The sequence below is a fragment of the Hemitrygon akajei genome, chromosome 22, assembly GCF_048418815.1.
Source record: "Hemitrygon akajei chromosome 22, sHemAka1.3, whole genome shotgun sequence".
Classification (NCBI taxonomy): Eukaryota; Metazoa; Chordata; class Chondrichthyes; order Myliobatiformes; family Dasyatidae; genus Hemitrygon; species Hemitrygon akajei.
In genome coordinates, this window is record NC_133145.1 from 22557493 (window position 1) to 22577940 (window position 20448).

Consider the following 20448-nt stretch of genomic DNA (forward strand, 5'->3'; position numbering starts at 1 on the left):
GGGAGAAACTCAGCCGGGAGCTAGCAGAAAAAGTGAGGATAACAGGCCAGAAACCTGGAGATTTCCTGGTTTGACCTGTTTTAATTGTGGAAAGGTGGGACATATTGCATCTAAATGCCCAGCTCCGAGGAAGGAGCCAGAAAAAGGGAAAGCAGCGGCCCCTATCGGGTGTGCAGTGGTAATCAGAAAATCGACAAGAGGGTCCCGGGTAGGCAGAGTGCGAGAAGGATCTGAGATTTGTCTGTCACACGGAACCGTGTCTTTGAGGGAGGGGGACCCACCAATTCCAGTACGGATTTGGAGAGACACAGGGGCTGAGCTCTCATTGATTAGCAGTAAGGTGTTGGAGTTCGGACCTCAGACGGGAGAGATAGCCCTGAGAGGCATAGGAAAATGGACCGAAGTGGTGCCTTTGCATAGGGTCCTTCTAGATTGTGAGTTGGTGTCGGGACCAGTGGAACTGGGGGTCCTGCCGGAGTTGCCGGGGGAAGGCGTGGACGTCCTTCTGGGTAACGACCTAGCGGGTGGGAAGATGGGTGCAGCCGTGAAGCTGACAACCCAGCCTGCGAGGGTTGAGGCCACTCCCTCAGATCCTAAGATCTATCCCGCATGCGCGGTCACTCGCAGCCTGTTGAGAGCGGCAGCTGAGAACGAGAGCAGTTTAAATCTAGCCAGTTTTGATTTGGCCGAGACGTCTTTACCGACCCTGTGCCACGAGGGTTTAGAGGGTGGTAAAACGAGGAGTAGTAAAGTGAAAGGGGGTAAGGGAGAGGAGATAGATCTTCCCTTAGCGAAGAGGAAGGTCCTAAAGGTAGGAAATAAAGATGAGAAACAGATAAAGCTGTTAAAAGGTCCAGGGTTGGACATGGATGATCTGTCGGGGTTGGCAGACCTGTTTGAAGAAGTTGAGAGTTATAAAAGTGTTCCCGATAATGGGATGAGGGCAGTCCTAGATGAAAAGGATGCCATTACCTTGGAGAGGTCTGCTGGCTTGGCAGATGAGGTTGTTTCAGCCCGTGGGGTTGAGTTTACTCCGGAAGGGAGTTGCCCAGAGAGTAGCTGGGAGGAGCAAGGGAATTTGGAATTTGAAAAAGGTACGGGTATTGAAAGCCTGGAAGAGGTCAATGTCCCGTTTGAGTGTGTCCAAGACGGGGATGCACGTGGTCCTGAACCTAGTCACGGAGCTCAGAAAAGGTCTGAGGTATCTGATTCAGCTGAATGAGACGGCCGTCCTTTTGGGTCAGATAGACTGGGTTCAGTGAAGACAGGGTTAACCCTGGTAATTGTGGGAAGTGAGGGTTCCCAGGTGTTTGTACTCGAAGGGGTGGTGAAACTTAAAGTGGAACTCGAACATGGGGAGATAAATATTATTATTGAAAGGAACGGAAAGTTTGTAGTTCCCAAATCGAATGAAGAAATTTTAAACCCTGCAGATCGCTTACAGAGTAAGCCGGGAGCTGCCGGGGCCCCACACATTATTGTTATTCAAGGGTGTGGTGTGAAACAGCAGAATTTGAAATGCTGTTTGAACAAAGAGGGGTCGCTTGCAGATCTTAAATTGAAAACTAATAGCATGACGGTTCCTGAAGAGAAAACTAGCAACTTGCTTAAAACTAAAGAATTGGGTGGAAATGACCTAAGTCTGGGACACGGTGTTGATAAAATAACTCCTATGATCGAGGCGGGCGGGAGTTTACCTCACCAAATTACTTGAGTTCCTCCCGTAGGAACTCACCGGAAAAAAGGTGACGGTTAATGGGGGCGCCATTTTTAAATAGAAAAACCGGCTGTACAGGATTTTGACAAAGCATGTGAATAACAAAGACAACCTCCTTGGAACCTGCCTGTTAAGTTGAAATCTGATGCTACCAGCCTTTAGTCAGGTACAAGAGGGAAAAATATTAAAGGAAGTGCCACTGTAATCGTTAACTGTTTAGATGCTGAATTAAATGTATAACTGTATAGCTCTGTAGTGAAAAGAAAAGCTTGTGTATTGTGTTAGATTCTAAAATCCTGTAAGACTCTGTACAAATCTGTTTTTAACCACTGGTAAAAACGTTTTTAAGAGGGGAGGTGTTATGATCCCAGCCCCCTCCTTCCTGAGAACCACAAGATCGCTATTAATTCGGGTCTGGGACCCAGGAAATGAGTGAGAATCTTCAGAAAGACAACGCAACGGATGTTGACCATTGTTTCTTGGAGACACCTTTGTGGATTGCGACCCCATGCTACGTGCCAGCTATCAGGGCTACGTGGACACCCTCGGGCAATGTGGGGTGGGGATTGTATCACCCCACCTTGATTGACATCTACAACTCTGCAAGTCAAGATAAAAAGGGGCTGCAGGAGGCAGTCCCCTAGCGACTCACCAGAAGGAGACACCATCGCTCATCGCTCTTGTGATAATGGGAAGCTATTCGGAAGCCACGTGTGGTTCGTTTCCCCTTGCCTGGGGAACGGGTGGCTGATAACACCGAAAAGGACTTCAAACTGACAACGGGGAACCCACGTTCCCGATTCAACGGTTTGCGCCCAAAAGACTGGCAAGTTTTTCTCACCAAAAATCTCTCTCTCTCCAACAAGTGAAACCCAGCGGTCCCCAAACGGCTAAAAGCCTGCATTAAATCGAAAGACTTTTATATTTCCATCTTACAATATTTTTACCCCTAGACAAAATGATAGAGCTACTTCTTATTGATGATTATTACTATACCCGCGCTTTAGATTGAGTATTGACGACGTATATTATCTGAATGTTTGTATTAACCTTACTTTTGTGCCCCTTTATAAATAAAAACGTTTAAAAATAGTACCATCAGACTTCAACGGACCTCTCTATCTTTGCTGGTAAGTGACCCAGTTACGGGGTTCGTAATACTTGTGTGTCTGGGAGCCAGGAATTTGCAGTTCTTTTGCCAGGGAGAGATGAGGAGAGAAGACGTGAATGGAGAGAATTGGTAGACCTCAGGCGGAGTGGACATGGAGTGAGGGTCTGAAGGTCAGCGACGATCAGAGGAGGCCGATGGTGAACGAACGGCCTTATCAGTGAGCTCCAACATTTGTGTCTCATGAGAATGGGCCCTTTTTCTTTTTTTGTTTTCTTTACTAACCATATAGTCAAATTAAGAATAATAAAACTCAATTGTTTAATCGCATATTGTGTACTGTTTGATATTTCGTGGTACCGATTAGTAACAGGGGACACATCGTGCAGCATCCACCCAAACAATTTTTCTTAAGTTTGGCCGGGCTGGGGGCGGGGGCTATCATCCCCTATATTAACCCGCTAGCCAAAGCGAGAGTCACATATAAAAGTGTTAGAGTGGTCTCTGTTGGTTGGGGTGAGAACAATGGGCTGTGTATGAAGTAGAAGAAATGGGTGTTTCCATATTGTAAGTTTGGGAGGCATAAATTCAACAGTGAGGAATATCAGGAGATTAACCTCATCTTTAAACATGCAAGGGGTCCATTCAGGTGTTTGACATCAGCAGGATAGAAGATGCCCTTGAGCCCAATGCTGTTTGTATCTTCTCCTGACGGAAAGAGGAAGAGGAGAGTACGACTGAGTTGGGAGGGATCCTTGATTTCCCGAGGCCACTGGAAGTGTAGGCAGAGTCAATGGAAGGAAGGCCGGTTTGCATCATGAACTCAACATAAGGCCAAACTTCTGCAGCTTAGTGGCGCATCAGAACCACTGCCCACGTCCTGGTGTTATCCAACTTAGCCCCTTCAAACCCATGAAATAAAAATCCAATATTACTTCATCAAGCCAACAGGGAAGTGAATGGACATTGAATCCATGAACACTACCTCACTGTTTTTTTTATTTATTTAGTTTGCACGACTTGTTTGCTCACTTAATAACCACATACTGTACTCACTGTAATTCCTGGGTTTTCTCTATGATCATCATTATTGCACTTCCGCCACAAAGTTAACAAATTGCATGACATATACCGGTGATATTAAACCTGATCCTGAAGTGTCAGGACTTGGGTGGAAAACCCTTAACTAGTTCCACCTTCTCATGTTAAGTGACATAGTGGTTCAGCTAGTGCAGCCACTGTTCCGTGCCGGCTCAACCCTCAGAGCGGATTCTATGGAGTTTGCGTATTTTCCCTGTGGTTGTGTGAATTTCTCCTCATCCCAAAAACATGTAGGTTGGTAAATTAATTGGCCAGTTTAAATTGCCATTAGTGTGTGGGTGAGTGGTAGAACCTGGGGTTGGTGGGGGGGGGGGGCACATGAGGGAAGATTAAAAAAGGGATCTGATGGATGGTGAGACAAAGAGCTTATTTTCGTGCTGTATCTCTGATCTATATTTAGATATGATGCCAGCTGTACCCCCAAAATCTCCGGAAGTGTTTTCATTGTTTCAGTATCTGTTTTGTCTTTATCCACACGCCACATTTTCTCCGCCCTCGGGGACAGCGAGACTCGCGTTCACAACTTCCTGCAAAAAAAAAGAGAGAATAAGTGACGTTCGGTATCGAGCTGTAAACATTTCGGCAGAACGTGGAGATTCTGCCCGGAAGATCACCGTAACGTATTATCGTGCGCAGCTGGCGTGAGCATATGATTTACAACGTGCCGGGCTCAGCCAACTCCAATTAGAGAGGAGATTATAGGTGTTCAGATGGAGGTGGGCAATGCGGGAAAGGGAGCAGGAGCTGGCAGAGTCGTGCGGGTCACAAGAGCGGAGTCTTTCTGTGCAGCTCATCGCCTCCACAGGTAATTGAACAAACACACCGGCTGCAGTTTCAGAATGTATGTTTCAAGCCAAAATAATGTATCTGCAATATCGCAGGACATACAATAATCATCGGTATACAGAAAAGTATACGTTTCCCTCTCCTGCCTGCGGTTAAATTATCTGTAGATTTTTTTGTTGATCTTGGAGCAAACGGGAAGGATTGTTCCAAAACTACAAATCCCAGAACCGAGTGGACGTCTCTCTGGTACGGAGGCATTACGTTGTTCCCTTCCGTTGTGCGAATAAGCGAAACCGCGGTCTGCATTTCACTGTAGAAAGGTTGAGAGACTGGATGTGATTGTATGAGGCGGCACTTGCAAACTGCGGAATAAATCCACACCCAGGATGTTAACAAAAACTGCTGGAAACTCTCGGTAGGTCAGGCAGCAAAAGCAGATCAGAGTTCACGTTCCGAGCCCTCGTCAGCCCTTAGTTACCTTTTTTTAAAATTTCGGATTTTTAACAGCTACAGGGTTTTATTTTGGAGTTTCATCAACTCTGAACCTCCGAATGATATTTGGCCCTAAATAACCGACTGTTGAAATTATTTAATTTAATAGATGACATATAAGATTGTCTTAGAACCGAATATATCGATTTTTAAAATAATTACACATTTGACTACATTAACGGGGCAGATTTTTTTTAATACATTATCATTGTCTGCACTTCGATATTTTAACCCTTTTTTTCTCCTGATTTCCTTAAATTGATTCATCACCTGTTAACTTTTCCAGTAGGGAAACAAAACATTGGCATGGATAAACTGGCTGACCACTCGCCCATTGATGAGGAAAATTTAACACATCCTTCATCAAAATCACATGATATGTGAATTCATCTTTTGGGCAGCACCGCTTCTGACTGATGCTAAGCATTTCACATGGATTTCCCATTTGGCAGGGAATTGACTGCTTCTGGAGAAGGTTCAAATTAAATTGGTAGCATGGATTGACAAAAGCACGTCCATAACCTTCATCAGCACTGATGACCACAGGGATGTGGATTTAGCCCCCCCCCCCTACTCGCTTTACACCTATGATCGTGTGGCTAAGTACAGCTCCAACACCATATTCAAGTTTGCTGATGGCACCACTGTTGTGGGCCGTATCAAACAGGGTGATGAATCAGTATAAAGTTGGGAGACTGAAAATTTGGCTGAGTGGTATAATAACAACAAGCTCTCATTCAATGTCAGTAAGACCAAGGAACTGATCATAGACTTAAAGTGAAGGAAACCAGAGGTCCATGAGCTAGTACTCAGGTGGCGATTTTAAATTCCTGGGTGTCACTATCCCAGAGAACCTGTCTGGGACCCATCATATAAATGTAGTTGCAAAGAAAACATGACAGTGCCTCTACTTCTTCAGGAGTTTGCCGAGATTCGGCATGTCATCAGAAACCTTGGCGAACTTTTATAGATGTGTGGTGGAAAGTGTGCTTGACTGGCTGCAGTATGGCCTGGTATGGGAACACCAATGCCTCTGAGCAGAAAACCCTGCAAAAGGTAGTGGATTTGGCCCAGTACATCATGGGTAAAGCCTCCCAACCACTGAGCACATCTACATGAAACATTGCCGTAGAAAAGCAGCATCCATCATCAAAGATGCTCACCGCCCAGGCCGTGCTTTTTTCTCGCTGCTGCCATCAGGTAGAAGGTACAGATGCCTCAGTACTCACACCACCAGGTTCAAGACCAGTTACTACCCCCTCAACCATCACCAGGGGATAACTACATTCATTCTGTTTCTGGTGTTCCTTCAACCAAAGTGATGTTCTCACTTTAAGGAATCTTAATCTTGTTATTTCACACTCATTATTAGACCATAACTGGTAATAGCGGAATTAAGCCATTTAGCCCATCAAGTTGGCTCTGCCATTCCATCATGGCTGATCCCGGATCCCACTCAATCCCATACACTTGCCTTCTCACCATATCCTTTCATGCCTTGGCCGATCAGAAAAGTATCAAATTCTGTTTTAAATATACCCACGGACTTGGCTTCCAGCACAGTCAGTGTCAGAGCAATCCACAGATTCACCATCCTATAGCTAAAAAAATTTTTACCTTATGGTCTTGTTGAGTCGGTGGTGAGGAAGGCAAATGCAATGTGAGCATTCATTTCAAGAGGTCTAGAATACAAGAGCAAGGATGTGATGCTGCGGCTTTATAAGGCACTGCTGAGGCCTCACTTTGAGTATTGAGAACAGTTTTGGGCTCCTTATCTGAGAAAAGATGTGCTGGCATTGGAGAGGGTTCACAAAGATGATTCCGGGAACGAAAGGGTTATCATATGAGGAACGTTTGATGGCTCTTGGCCTGTACTCCCTGGAATTTAGAAGGATGAGGGAAGGGACCTCATTGAAACCTTTCGAATGTTGAAAGCCCTAGACAGTAATGTGGAAAGGATGTTTCCCATGGTGGGAGCATCTAGGACAAGGGGGCACAGCCTCAGGTTAGAGGGCCATCTATTTAAAACAGAGATGTGGAGAAATTTCTTTAGCCAGATGGTGGTGAATTTGTTACCACAGGCAACTGTGGAGGCCAGGTGTTTGGGTGTATTTAAAGTTGAGATTGAGAGGCTCGTGATTGGCCATACCATTAAAGGTTATGGGGAGAAGGGCAGGGAGCGAGGCTAAGAAGGGAAAAAAGGATCAGCCATGGTTGAATGGCGGAGCAGACTTGATGGGCCAAATGACCTAATTCTGCTCCTATGTCTTATCGCCTTATGGTCCTTGCCTCTGTTCTAAAAGGTCGCCCCTCAATTTTGAGCCTGTGTCCTCTAGTTTTGAGTACCCCCACCACAGGACACATCCTCTCCACATTCACCCTATCTAGTCCTTTCAACATTCAGTAGGCATCAATGAGATCACCCCCCCCCCCCACCACATTCTTCTAAATTCCAGTGAGTACAGGCCTGAAGCTGCCAAGCACTCCTCAGATGTTAACTCCTTCATTCCCAGGATCATCCTCTTGAAACTCCTTTGGACTCTCTCCAATGTCCAATGACAACACATCCTATCTGAGATATGGTGTCCAAGTAAGGACTGACTAGTGTCTTATAAAGCTTCAGCATTATCTCCTTGCTTTTAAATTCAATCCCCTTGAAATAAATGCCAACATTCCATTTGTTTTCAACCTTACAGACTCAACCTGTAAATTAACCTTCTGGGAGTCTTGCACGAGGACTCCTAAGTTCCCCTGAACCTCTGATGTTTGAATTTCTCCCCATTTAGATAATAGTCTGCACTATTGTTCCTTTTACCAAAACGCATTATCATACCTTCCCCAACACTATTCCATCTGCCACTTTTTTGCCCGTTCTCCCAATTTGTCTAAGTTCTGCTTCCTCAGCACTACCTACCCCACCACCAGTCTTCGTATCATCCGCAAACTTTGCCACAAAGCCATCAATTCCATTATCCAAACCATGGACAAACAATGTGAAAAATAGTGGTCCCAATACTGAACCCTGAGGAGCATCTGTAATGTATCAAATGACTATTTTTCAGAAAAGATATGATTGCCATTTTCAACTTGTTTTCCAGTAATTCCTTGAGTGATGAAGAGAACAAGAGAATTTTTGGACAATGCAACAACCCAAATGGTCATGGTCATAACTACAAAGGTCAGTACGTGATGAATGGCTTGTTGGTGTAAGCATGTAGTTCAAGAAGCATTTGATTAGCAATTGACTGAATCCAGGTATGGCATGGGATCTGTAGCTGGTAAACTCCCTCAAAAGCGTTTGATTATTGCTCTCAGAAGAGCTGTAGTGCTCCTCTGTGGATCAGAGACAGATCTGTGAGGTTCATTAGCCACTGAAGCACAGAGCAGATTGTGGAGTCAACTGTGTAGCTAAGTTGGGTTGTATGTTTTTGTTTCACTGTTAGTGGCCAGCTTGTGATGACCCTTGCCTAAAAGGAGCTGAATGACAACTATTTCCAGGTCCTTTTGCATCATTTCAGAGATTCAGCCAGCTGGGAGACCCAAGGCTACAAATGCTGAAATCAGGAGAAACTCAGTCGGTGAGCAGCATCTGTGGGGGGGGGGGGGGGGTGATATTTCAGGTTAAAACACTGTGGAGGACTTGTGGAGGGTCTCAACCTGAAATTCCTTTCCTCCCGCAGATAAGGCTTGACCTGCTGAGTTTCCCAGCAGATTGTTGCCCTTTCTGCCACTACGGTGGACCATGGGTTATTTCTCTTCACAATGGAGGTTGCAGGGGAAATTAAAGCACAATGGTCACCTTTCAGTTCTCCTGAGGTTTTAAAACTAAACAATGGATGGAACCCCTGTATATCAAATCCCAATCTCCCTATCTTGCACGGAGTCACCATCCATTCACAATTCCCCCTCCCCCCTATGGCACAGACATTACTTGCTCATCTCCCTTCTCCCCCGCCCACAAACCAGTCCTTATAGAGCCCATATTCTATAATCCTGATGCTTGAAGCACCTTACCGAGCCCCCAGTGGAGGTCCCCATTTCCCGTTACTTAAAGCCGGGTCCTATTGCTACCTCTCCTAAACCTGCCTTGAAACTTCCTTGCCTAACCATTCTCAGGCTTTGGTTATCAGACTATAGCAACTAGCCTGCTCTTTACCTCTCACCAAGCCGTCAGGGTGGGTAAGCACACTTCCAGCCACAAAGCCATGCAACACCCATTTGCGTTTCAGCAATAGCTTTAGAATTGCTATGAGAGTGATCCACTGTACCAATATGCCTTGCAATGGCGGGATATTAACAATGCCTGTTAATGTCTGGAGTCAATGCAACAGTGAACTGTTTTCCAGGGAAAAAACACATTGGCTCCTGCCTGCAGGTACAAAACAGCTTCAGTTGGGTAGGTCACCAAATCGGCTTAGTTTTACTGCACATGGCCTTTGCTCTTGATCAATAAATTTATCAACCCAGTCTTCTGGAGATCCCTTCCCTCTGACAAGCTTCACTGCTGGAGGAGTATCATTGGCATGTTGTTTCCTTGTGTTGCTCAGTAGCATTTGAGAAGGTGTGGTGCTAACGAGGGAACCAAGCAATTAGTAAGCAAAAACTGAGGCGAGTAGATTGGCTAAAGTCGAGTGATCAGGAATGCCGAAAGCCATGCGAAACATTTTTTTCCTCCTTGCTGTCTACTGGCTCCAGTGAGATCAAGGACTGGCGCTTTTCAGAATTACACATGAACATCTGTGCCATGGTGTAGTGGACTGTGCAGAATTTAATCCGGCCTTTATCTTGTGTATTTATTGACCCTCAACTAATTCTCTACCTTTTACTAAAGGTGTTGTACTTGTTCATATGTTGAAATTCTATATTTTAGAAAAATCTGTAAACATACTCTGCAAAGTAGATTTTATCAGTTTTGAAGAGCACGAGTGGTTTTCTAGTTTCATTTCAGCAGTTCAATTTCTAGTCTGAACGTTCTAACTCAATATAATTTGTGTTTTACAGTGGAAGTTACCGTATGTGGTGAGGTGAGTCATGAAATTGCTGGCAACTGTTAAAATGATGCAAGAGCTATATAGAGTCATAAAGTTATACAGCTCAGAAACAGGCCCTTCAGCCCAACTCATTCATGCTGACCAAGTTGTCTACCTGCACTAGTCCCATGAACCCACATTTGCTCTATATCCGTCTAAACTTTTCCTGGCCATATACCTGTCCTAAATCCTAAATGCCTTTAAAAGATTGCAATTGTACTCATCTCCTTCTAGTTTTTTAGACTTTTATACTTGCAAAAAGGAATGTGACTATCTGACTTAACTGTGCCCCCGATGATCTTACCAACCTCGACAAGGTAATCACTTGGCCTTCCACACTCCAGGGATAAAAAACCACAGCCCATTAAGTTTCTCATGTTAATTCTTAGCTCCGTATTTCCCACATAGCATTAGGTCTTGGCATTATTTTTATATTAGAGGCACCCTTTCAATGGTCTTGAGTCACACAACCTGTCAAGAGTTCAGTAACTTACACTAAAGAGATTGTTATTGCTTTAGAGAAAAGTAAGAAGAGTAAAGGCTGCCTGTTAATTATCCTTTAGTACAAAAAAACTCCAGAAATTGACTCTGAAAGTGTCTGAAAGTCTTTGACCTGTTGGATAGCAATTAGAGCAAAAAAACAGCCATTAGCTACTCCTAAGCTAGACATGTTTCAACTGAATTATTTTAATATATGGCTTTAGAATCAGAATTAGTATTTCAGATTGGAGGCCTTGGTCAGGTGGTAGAAGACATACTAGAGGCACATCAGTGAAGAGTTAACATTAATGGAAATGCCTAACCTAGAATTAAAATTCCTTCTGTATTGTCTAGGAGTCTTGGAATTAAATTAAACTTCCGATGATATCTACAAGCAACATGAGATACAGGTCTGCTTATAAGTACAAACATGGACGAAGTGCACAATCAGATTGTGGAATGAACTATCCAGCTGAGTGAATTTGAGGGCATTGATGTCGTGGTAAAGTTGTACCCTTTGAGAAGATGATCTCTCTCGTTCCTGGGCTGAGGCATGAGGTAGAGAAGGGGAAGACAGCCCTTACATTGCATGAGGCTAGATCACAGCAATGAAACCTGTGTCTAATCCAAACTGAAAATTGTGTCAGGAGTTCATCTTGGCTGGTGCTGGTTGTTGAGTAATCATTAGTTATCAGAAACTAAGATATCCAGGAATAAATGAGTCAGCTGGATATTGTGAGAAATGGAAATTGGCAGAAGTAAATACATTTTTGAGTTTTGCCAAGGAGGCTTAAACTTGAAACATTAACTTCATTTTTTCCACTGTTGCTAGCAGACTTGTTGGGCCTTAACAACATTTCCTCTGTATTTTTTTTCAGATTTCCAGTATCATAAGTTCCTGTTTTGATTTTTACCAAAGTTAGCATTCCATGGGTCATCATACTGGCTCCATTTAGACTTTCTCGTGTTCATTAGGAAAACTGGGGAATCTAACTTCAAATTATTTCATGATTTGTTTCAGGTCAATCCTATCACTGGTATGGTGATTAATATCACAGAACTGAAGGAACACTTGCAGGTGATTAAACTGAGGAAAAATTTTTATTGAATGAGTGGGTGAGTGATTCACTCTGCCTTGTTATGTTGTTGAGTGGCCAGGATGAATGCCCATGCTGGTAAATAGTACCTAAGGTTATGAATTATCCTGGTATGGCTGCTGTGTCTAAACCTTTTAGGAAAACAATATTTGTTCCGGTACTGATATCAAATCTTTGTCTGATCTTTCTTTAAAAGGAGGTCATTATGAAGCAGCTTGACCACAAAAACTTGGACAAAGATGTTCCATACTTCGCTAATGTTGTTAGGTAGGTACTTTGATTTTATCTTGTATAGAAGATTCTGTGTGCACAAAAACCTTCTGTGTGTTTATGACAAAGAGGGGTGATAAAAAGTATGGTATGGATAGGGATGTTAATGCTGAGGAGTATACAATTAGTCCTGTTTCAGTTTTGCACATCTAATTGAAATCCGCAACTAGAGAACAATTAGAATTAGAATACTTGAAATATTCAAGTCAGACAGGATCTACGGGGAGGGAAACAGAGTTAACGTGTAAAGTTTGTGACTTTGTAAAGGAGGGTCATTAACTTGAAATTTTAACTCTTTTCTTTCCCTACAGTAGCTGCTTTATTGGAGTGTTTGTAGCAATTTCTGTTTCTAAGCTCCAGGATTTGCAAGTCTTTGCCATTGGATTGAATTCTGCAGTAATACAGTTTCTTTTGGTGTGAATGACAGTGAGGAGGAAGGGTTTAGGCAGCAGGAAGATATAAATAGCTGGTCATTTGCATAGACAAATGGCAAATTGAACTTATTCCAGGGAAATGTGAGGTAATTCATTAGGGGGGGAAAGACAAAACAATGAAATATGTAATATAAGGGTGTACAATTCAAGTGTGCAGGAACAGAGGGTCTTGGAACATATGTGTAAGGATACTTTAAAAATAAAATAATGGGTCAATAAGGTTAAATAACGATAAAATGACAACTTTTCTTTCAGAGGAATAGAATATAATTAGGCCACAGTTTGAAATCTGCATATATTTCTGTTCATCTCCTAGCATGAAAATTGCAATTGCACTGAATATTGTATGCCAGAGGTTTACAATGGTTTTGCCATAATGGGAAAATTGTAGATATTAAGATTATTTGGATAAACTGGAGTTATTTTCTCTGAAGCAGCAAAGGCTGAGAGGAGACTTAATTGAGGTGAATAAAATTGTGATGGCTCTAGTCAGATAAGTACAGTATGCATTTTCTTTGACAGAGTGATCAAAAGACAAGAGAGATAATCAGTAGTAGAAGAAAAGTAGTAAAGAAAAGGCAAAGATATTTTTTTATCACTTAGAGGTCGTAATCTGGAATTCTATATGAAGGGTCTCAGCCCTAAATGTCAATTGTCAATTTCCCTTCACAGGGCCACTGAGTTCCTCCAGCAATTTGATAGATAGATAGATAGATACTTTATTCATCCCCATGGGGAAATTCAACATTTTTTCCAATGTCCCATACACTTATTGTAGCAAAACTAACTACATACAATACTTAACTCAGTAAAAATATGATATGCATCTAAAATCACCCTCTCAAAAAGCATTAATAATAGCTTTTAAAAAGTTCTTAAGTAGTTTACTTAAATACATTGAGTCCTAACCCCGGCACTTTAACATATCTTACTCCTGGCGGTTGAATTGTAAAGCCGAATGGCATTGGGGAGTATTGATCTCTTCATCCTGTCTGAGGAGCATTGCATCGATAGCAACCTGTCGCTGAAACTGCTTCTCTGTCTCTGGATGGTGCTATGTAGAGGATGTTCAGGGTTTTCCATAATTGACCGTAGCCTACTCAGTGCCCTTCGCTCTGCTACCGATGTTATACTCTCCAGTACTTTGAGGGGTTTTTATGCTCCAGATTCCAGCATTTCAGTCTCCTCACATTTAAACTGTACACAAACAGTCGTGATATGCAGGGCTACGGATATAGTGCTGGCAGCTGGGATTAGGCAGGTTGTCCTTTTTAAAATGATACAGATGTGAAAGGCCAAATAGACCTTTTCAGTATTCGAAATAGTTCTCTTGTTCAGTACAGCAGGGCGGAGCAGCTAGTGATTACTGGAGAAACATAACAAGTTAGGCAGTATCTAAGAAGAGAAGTGGACTGTCAACGTATCAGGTCAAGACCCTTCATCTAGATGGACTAATCAGTGCAGATGAAGGATTTTGACCAAAACATCAACTGATTAACTTTTCCTCATAGATGCTGCCCGTCATGCGGAATACTTTTTTTTATCTGATGTTCCATGCAGTCTCCTGAGACTCAGTGTTTTCTTTCAGAGTCGTTGAGTGCTCTAGCATAGAAACAGGCACTCTGTCCCACCTAGTCTATGCTGAACTGTTATTCTGTCTAATCCCATCAATCTGCAGCTGGACCGTAGCCCTCAGTAACCATCCCATCATACAAATGTCTCTTAAATTTTGAAATCAAACCAGCAATTATCATTTCACCTTGCAACTCATTCCATCCTCTGAGTGAAGAAGTTCCCACTTAGGGTCTCCTGCAATATTTAACCTTTCACCCTTAACCTGTGACCTCTAGTTCTACTTTCACTTAACTTCAGTGCTGATGAAACTAGCATTAACCATGTCTATACCCCTCATAATTTTGAATACTTTCCCCGTTCTCCTACACTCCAAGAAATCAAATTCTGACCTATTCAACCTTTCTTTTCAACTCAGATCCTCAAAAGCCAGCAACATCCTTGTAAATTTTCTTTGTACTCTTTTTAATTTTATTTCTATCTTTTCTGTAGGCGGGTGACCAGAACTACATACAATCCTCCAAATCTGTTTTCAGCAATATCTTATACAACTTCAGCGTAACATTTCAGCTCCTGTGCTCAGTAATGTCCTGTTTTCTTCTCTGTTACTTCTTTCTAGACAGAAATAAACATGTATTATCCTTTCACTGTGGCTACTGTACCGAACAACAACGGTCACAAAGCCTACTGGAGACCACTTCAGATGACCTTCTGAGATAGTCTGAAGGGATCTCTAAAGGGGGTATAAATGGGTATTTGTGCGGGAATGGGTTAGGGAAATAAATCATGGATTTGAATTACTCTTAAGAGCTGGCATTAATGCAGGCCAAATGGTGTCTTATGTCACAATGAAATGAAATATATAAGACCATAACGCCGTAAGTTATAGGAGCAGAATTAGGCCATTTTGGCCCAATGAGTCTGCTCTGCCATTTCATCATGGCTGATCCATTTCCCTCTCGGAGTCCTGCCATGTGCAGAAGTTCGCTGATGACACGGCCATAGTGGGGTGTGTCAGGAATGGACAGGAGGAGGAGTATAGGAAACTGATACAGGACTTTGTGATATGGTGCAACTCAAACTACCTGCGTCTCAATGTCACCAAGACCAAGGAGATGGTGGTGGACTTTAGGAGATCTAGGCCTCATATGGAGCCAGTGATCATTAATGGAGAATGTGTGGAGCAGGTTAAGACCTACAAGTATCTGGGAGTACAGTTGGACGAGAAGCTAGACTGGACTGCCAACACAGATGCCTTGTGCAGGAAGGCACAGAGTCGACTGTACTTCCTTAGAAGGTTGGCGTCATTCAATGTCTGCAGTGAGATGCTGATGATGTTCTATAGGTCAGTTGTTGAGAGCGCCCTCTTCTTTGTGGTGGCGTGTTGGGGAGGAAGCATTAAGAAGAAGGACGCCTCACGTCTTAATAAGCTGATAAGGAAGGCGGGCTCTGTCGTGGGCAAAGTACTGGAGAGTTTAACATCGGTAGCTGAGCGAAGGGCGCTGAGTAGGCTACGGTCAATTATGGAAAACCCTGAACATCCTCTACATAGCACCATCCAGAGACAGAGAAGCAGTTTCAGCGACAGGTTACTGTCGATGCAATGCTCCTCAGACAGGATGAAGAGGTCAATACTCCCCAATGCCATTAGGCTTTACAATTCAACTGCCAGGACTTAAGAACTTTTTTTTTTTTAAAGCTATTATTAATGCTTTTTGAGTTAGTGATTTAGATGCATATCATATTATTACTGAGTTAAGTATTGTATGTAAGGAGTTTTTGCTACAACAAGTGTATGGGACATTGGAAAAAATGTTGAATTTCCCCATGGGGATGAATAAAGTATCTATCTATCTATCTATCTATCTCTCAGCTCCAACCTCTTACATTTTCCCAATACCCTTCATGCCCTGACTAATCAAGAATCTATCAAACTCTGCCTCAAATATACCCAATGACTTGGCCTTCTCAGCCACTGGTGACAACGAATTCCACCGATATCTACTCTAATTTCTAGCTAAAGAAATTCCTCATCACCTCCATTCTGAATGGACATTACTCTATTTTGAACCTGTGCCCTCAGGTCCTAGAGTTCCAAATCATAGGAAACATGCTCTCCACATCGGTTCTATTGAGGCCATTCAAAATTCGATAGGTTTCAACAAGATCCCCCCTCATTCTTCTGAAATCTAGTAAGTACAGACCCAGAGCTATCAACCGGTCCTTATATGGTAACCCTTTCATTCCTGGAATCATTCTCGTGAATCTCCTCTAAACACTTCAAAATGTCAGTGCATCCTTTCTTAGATAAAGGGCCCAAAGCTGCTCATAATACTCCATGAGGCCTTACCAGTGCCTTATAAAGCCTCACCATTACATCCTTGCATTTATATTTTAGTCCACACAAAATGAATGCTAACATTGCATTAATTTTCCTCGCCACTGACTCAACCTGCAAATTAACCTTCAGGGTATCCTGCACAAGGACATCCCTTTGCACTTCAAAATTTTGAATGTGCTCTCCATTTAGAAAATAGTCTTTCATTTCTTCTACTAAAGTGCATGACCATACACTTTCCAACATTGTATTGCATCTGCCACTTCTTTGCCCATACTCCTAATCTATCCAAGTCCTTTTGTAGCCTCTCTACTTCCTCAACACTACCTGCCCCTCCACCGTCTTCATATCATCCACAAACTTAGCCCCAAAGCCATCAATTCCGTCTTCCAAAAGTAAGGAGAAGTGGTGCCAATACAGACCACTGTGGAACACTACTAGTCACCGACAGCCAACCAGAAAAGGCTCCCTTTATTCCCAGTCTTTGCCTCCTGCCAATCAGCCAATCTTCTATCCATGCCAGTAGTTTTTCTTTGAATACCATGGGCACTTAACTTGTTAAGCAGCCTCATGTTTGGCACCTCGTCAAAGGCCTTCTGAAAATCCAAGTACACAACATCCACCGATTCTCCTTTTGTCTATCCTGTTTGTTATTTCTTCAAAGAATTCCAACAGTTTTGTCAGACAAGACTTTCCCTTAAGGAAACCATGCTAACTTCACTCTATTTAATCATGTGCCTCCATGTACCCTGAAACTACATCCTTAACCATTGACTCCACCTTCTTCCCAACCACTGAGGTCAGACTTACTGGCCTGTCATTTCCTTTCTCTCCCCTCCTTCCCTTCTTGAAGAGTGGAGTCACATTTGAAATTTTCCAGCCTTCCAGAACCATTCCAGGATCTAGTGATTCTAGAAAGATCATTGCTAATGTCTCAAGTATCTCTTCGGCCACCTTAAGGCAGGAGTGGGCATAAAGCTTGCTGTAAACACAAAAGGAATCTCCTAAAGATGGGTATACCCAAAATATTGTTGATGGGATGAACATGATCTGAACAGGTGATATGCAATAGGTGACATCTGCTCCCTTGAATATGCCTGAGTCAGCTTTGACCTTAAATGCTAGCAACCTGTGTGTATTGAATGCCATTTCGCACAGTGGATATCCTATGGTTTCTGTAAATGTGTATGACATGTGCACAAGAAATCACAAACAGAATTCTAGAAAGGGCTTCTTGTGTGCTAAGTACCTAACAGTGTTTAGCAACAGAGTTTTTGATGAAATTCAGTCAAATGTAGTGCAGTATCATTAGATAATGGATAAGAATGTTAGGTTGGTGTTGCGGGTCACGCGAGATGAAACCATGTAGGCTTCAACTCCTCTGTTTTACTGCCTTCTGGGTCCTTGAGCTATGCGCAGGTTCCATGTTCATCTTGCATAGAGTATGTTGTAAGCCTGTTGCTCCACTACCTATGTGAATCAGTATACCCGTTATTACCCTTCTTGGGAAATGTTTGGTTTGATCCTTCTTAATTAAGATTTAATCTGTCAATTTTAACTTTCCAGCAATATGTTTAAATTGCTTTGATTTTGACTTGTAAAGCAGCACCACATAACAATGTACTTACAGGCTTACTATAGACAGGTTTGACATTGCACATTTCAAAATTGATGTTTACCTACTTTTTCCAGTCCTGTAGCAGTGATGTGCTTGAACTACCCAAGTGGGCTAGCTGGTGGAATAAATTCAGAACAGCCTGTATAACTGAGCCTCTTATGTTTCTGCATAGTACCACTGAAAACATAGCCATCTACATCTGGGAAAACCTACAAAAACGCCTTCCACCAGGTCTACTCGATGAAGTAAAGGTGTATGAAACCAAAAAGAACATTGTTGTGTACCGTGGAGAATAAGGAAAATCCTCGTTGTGATTTGATAATGTTCTTGTCGTACTGAGATCTTGTGATGCAGAATTTAACCCCGGTAAAGACTCTGCATTATACCTTTATTAACTTTTGTTGACTTTTGCAAATAATTTACTAAGATTAGAAACGAGAACCCCAAACCGTTCCAAAGTCCATGTTGACATCCAGTTGTTGCTGAAGAGTTACTAGAGTTTCTGCATCTACTGCCGTCCCTGAAATTTAATTCCATTTGTTCACTCTTTGGCTGAAGAGGAATTTTACAACACTTGAATTTATATCTATTTTCCCTACACTTGCTACTTAATTTAAAGTAACTTGGTTTATGATCATTCTCTGCTTAGTTAAGCAGTAACAAAACAAGTTGGTTGTTACTTGAAGCACTGTAATCCCAGCATTGCAAAAGGGGAAAAAGATGGCAGAAGTTATGAAATTGGATTTCTGTCGTAAACAACAATGTGAATTTCAAACTGTGAATGGTGAATTGTGGTTTAGTTCCAAGAACTGCAAAATAAATCTACTTTTATTGAAGCTATTTCTATATATTGAGATCAATGCTGCAGCAGTTGTTCAGAACCACTCAATCATGATATTAATGGAACCAAAGAAATCAGAAGTAGCAAAAATAATGTGGCCAAAATTTCTCCCACACAGCAAAAAAAATGCATATCAAAGCTGAGAGAAAACGGATTTTCAAAGCTGAGAGAAAATGGATTTACAAAGCATTAACTGACAGTCTAAAGTAAAATTATATGGTTGCTCAAAGTAAATTTTTGTTATCAAAAATTGTATATGTCACCATATACAACTCTCAGATTCTTTTTGCTGTGTGCCTACTCAATAAATCTTTAGAATAATAACCATTAAAAAAATTAATGAAACGCCATCCAAATGGGTCATTGAACCAGAGTGCAGTTTACAACAAACTCTGCAAATACAAGAAGAAATAATAATAATAATAATAAATAAACAATAGCTATCGAGAACATGAGAGGAGGAATCCTTGAAAGTTGGTTGTGGGACCATTTCATTGATGGAGCAAATGAGGTTAAGTGAAGTTATGCCCCATAATAAACTGGGCCGTATCCACTCCTTTTTGTGGGATTTCCCATTCAAAGGCATCGGTATTTCCATACCAGGCTGTGATGCAGCCAGTCGATATACTCTCCACTACACACCTATCGAAGTTTGTTGAAGTATTAGATGTTGTGCCAAAACTCTACAAACTCCTCAGTAAATTCTTTTAAAAAATTGATGAGTATTTCTTCATGCTGCTTTTTGTTTGCTGTCATCTTATAATGTACAAAATTCAGATTAAAGAGAATCATTTCAATCTGTTTTTCTTCTGTTTATATAGTCCATTATAAACAACTTTGAACGATTTTGCTACAAACAGACATCATGAAGTCTTACCCATGAGGAATCTGGACCGGGAACTTCCTGACTGTTTCTCTTCCACCAGTGTCACTTCCTTAAGAAATAATTTGTATGTTATAAGGTCAGGAAGAGGTGCAGCACCATTTATTTATTGATTGGTAATAGTCGCATCAGAAGTTCACAATATATGATATTAACACAGAGTTCTCCATGGAATTCACTGCTGTGAAAGTCATGAAAGTTGCACAATAAAAAAGTTCCCAGGTGCAGTATTGTTTTGAATGTAGAAAATAAACTCTTGTCATTTATTTCTATAGAATTTTCCTGCCATCTGCTCCAATCTAATCAATGCTTCTGTAAATTATCATTTCATAGTGCCTCAGAGTGAAACCTAGTGGCTGCTGCAGATTATATGGGTGTAGTCGTAATCAAGATACTGCTTTGGAGGTGGAGGTAGATAAAGAGGGGATGTTCCCATGGAGAATCATGCCCAGGACAGTCAAGGAACTTTAACAATACTGAGCCCTTCCCCATGTCAATGCATAAAAATGCAGTAAAATGAATGAAGCAACAGTGTAAGACCATGAGACATAGGAGTGGAATTAGGCCATTTGGCCCATCGAGACTGCATCATTCAATCATAGCTGATTCTTTTCTCCCCTTCTCAGCTCCACTCTCCTGCATTCTCCCCGTTACATTTGATGCCATGTCCAGTCAAGAACC

The 20448-nt window shown here is 42.1% G+C and overlaps 1 protein-coding gene and 1 long non-coding RNA gene across 4 annotated transcripts; one reads left to right on the plus strand and one right to left on the minus strand.

The window, feature by feature from the left end:
* Window positions 1-3756: 3756 nt before the first annotated feature.
* Window positions 3757-5111, minus strand: LOC140714552 (uncharacterized). Its single transcript, XR_012095904.1, has 2 exons — window positions 4815-5111; window positions 3757-4453 (listed from the first exon to the last, which is right to left on the minus strand). It is a non-coding gene; the product is annotated as an uncharacterized lncRNA (long non-coding RNA).
* pts (6-pyruvoyltetrahydropterin synthase) lies at window positions 4418-20033 on the plus strand. Of its 3 annotated transcripts, XR_012095903.1 has the most exons (7): window positions 4418-4731; window positions 8303-8382; window positions 10206-10228; window positions 11736-11792; window positions 12008-12078; window positions 18216-18409; window positions 19706-20033. XR_012095903.1 is itself a non-coding variant. In XM_073025833.1 (6 exons), the coding sequence occupies exons 1-6, from the start codon at window positions 4637-4639 to the stop codon at window positions 18337-18339; spliced, it is 450 nt and encodes a 149-aa protein (XP_072881934.1). In that variant the 5' UTR covers window positions 4418-4636; the 3' UTR covers window positions 18340-19681. The 3 variants fall into 3 exon arrangements, 2 of the variants coding, with proteins under 2 accessions (XP_072881934.1, XP_072881935.1); XM_073025833.1 differs by lacking the exon at window positions 19706-20033 and having other exon boundaries at window positions 18216-19681; XM_073025834.1 differs by lacking the exons at window positions 4418-4731; window positions 19706-20033 and adding an exon at window positions 5016-5127 and having other exon boundaries at window positions 18216-19681.
* The last annotated feature ends 415 nt before the right edge of the window (window positions 20034-20448 follow it).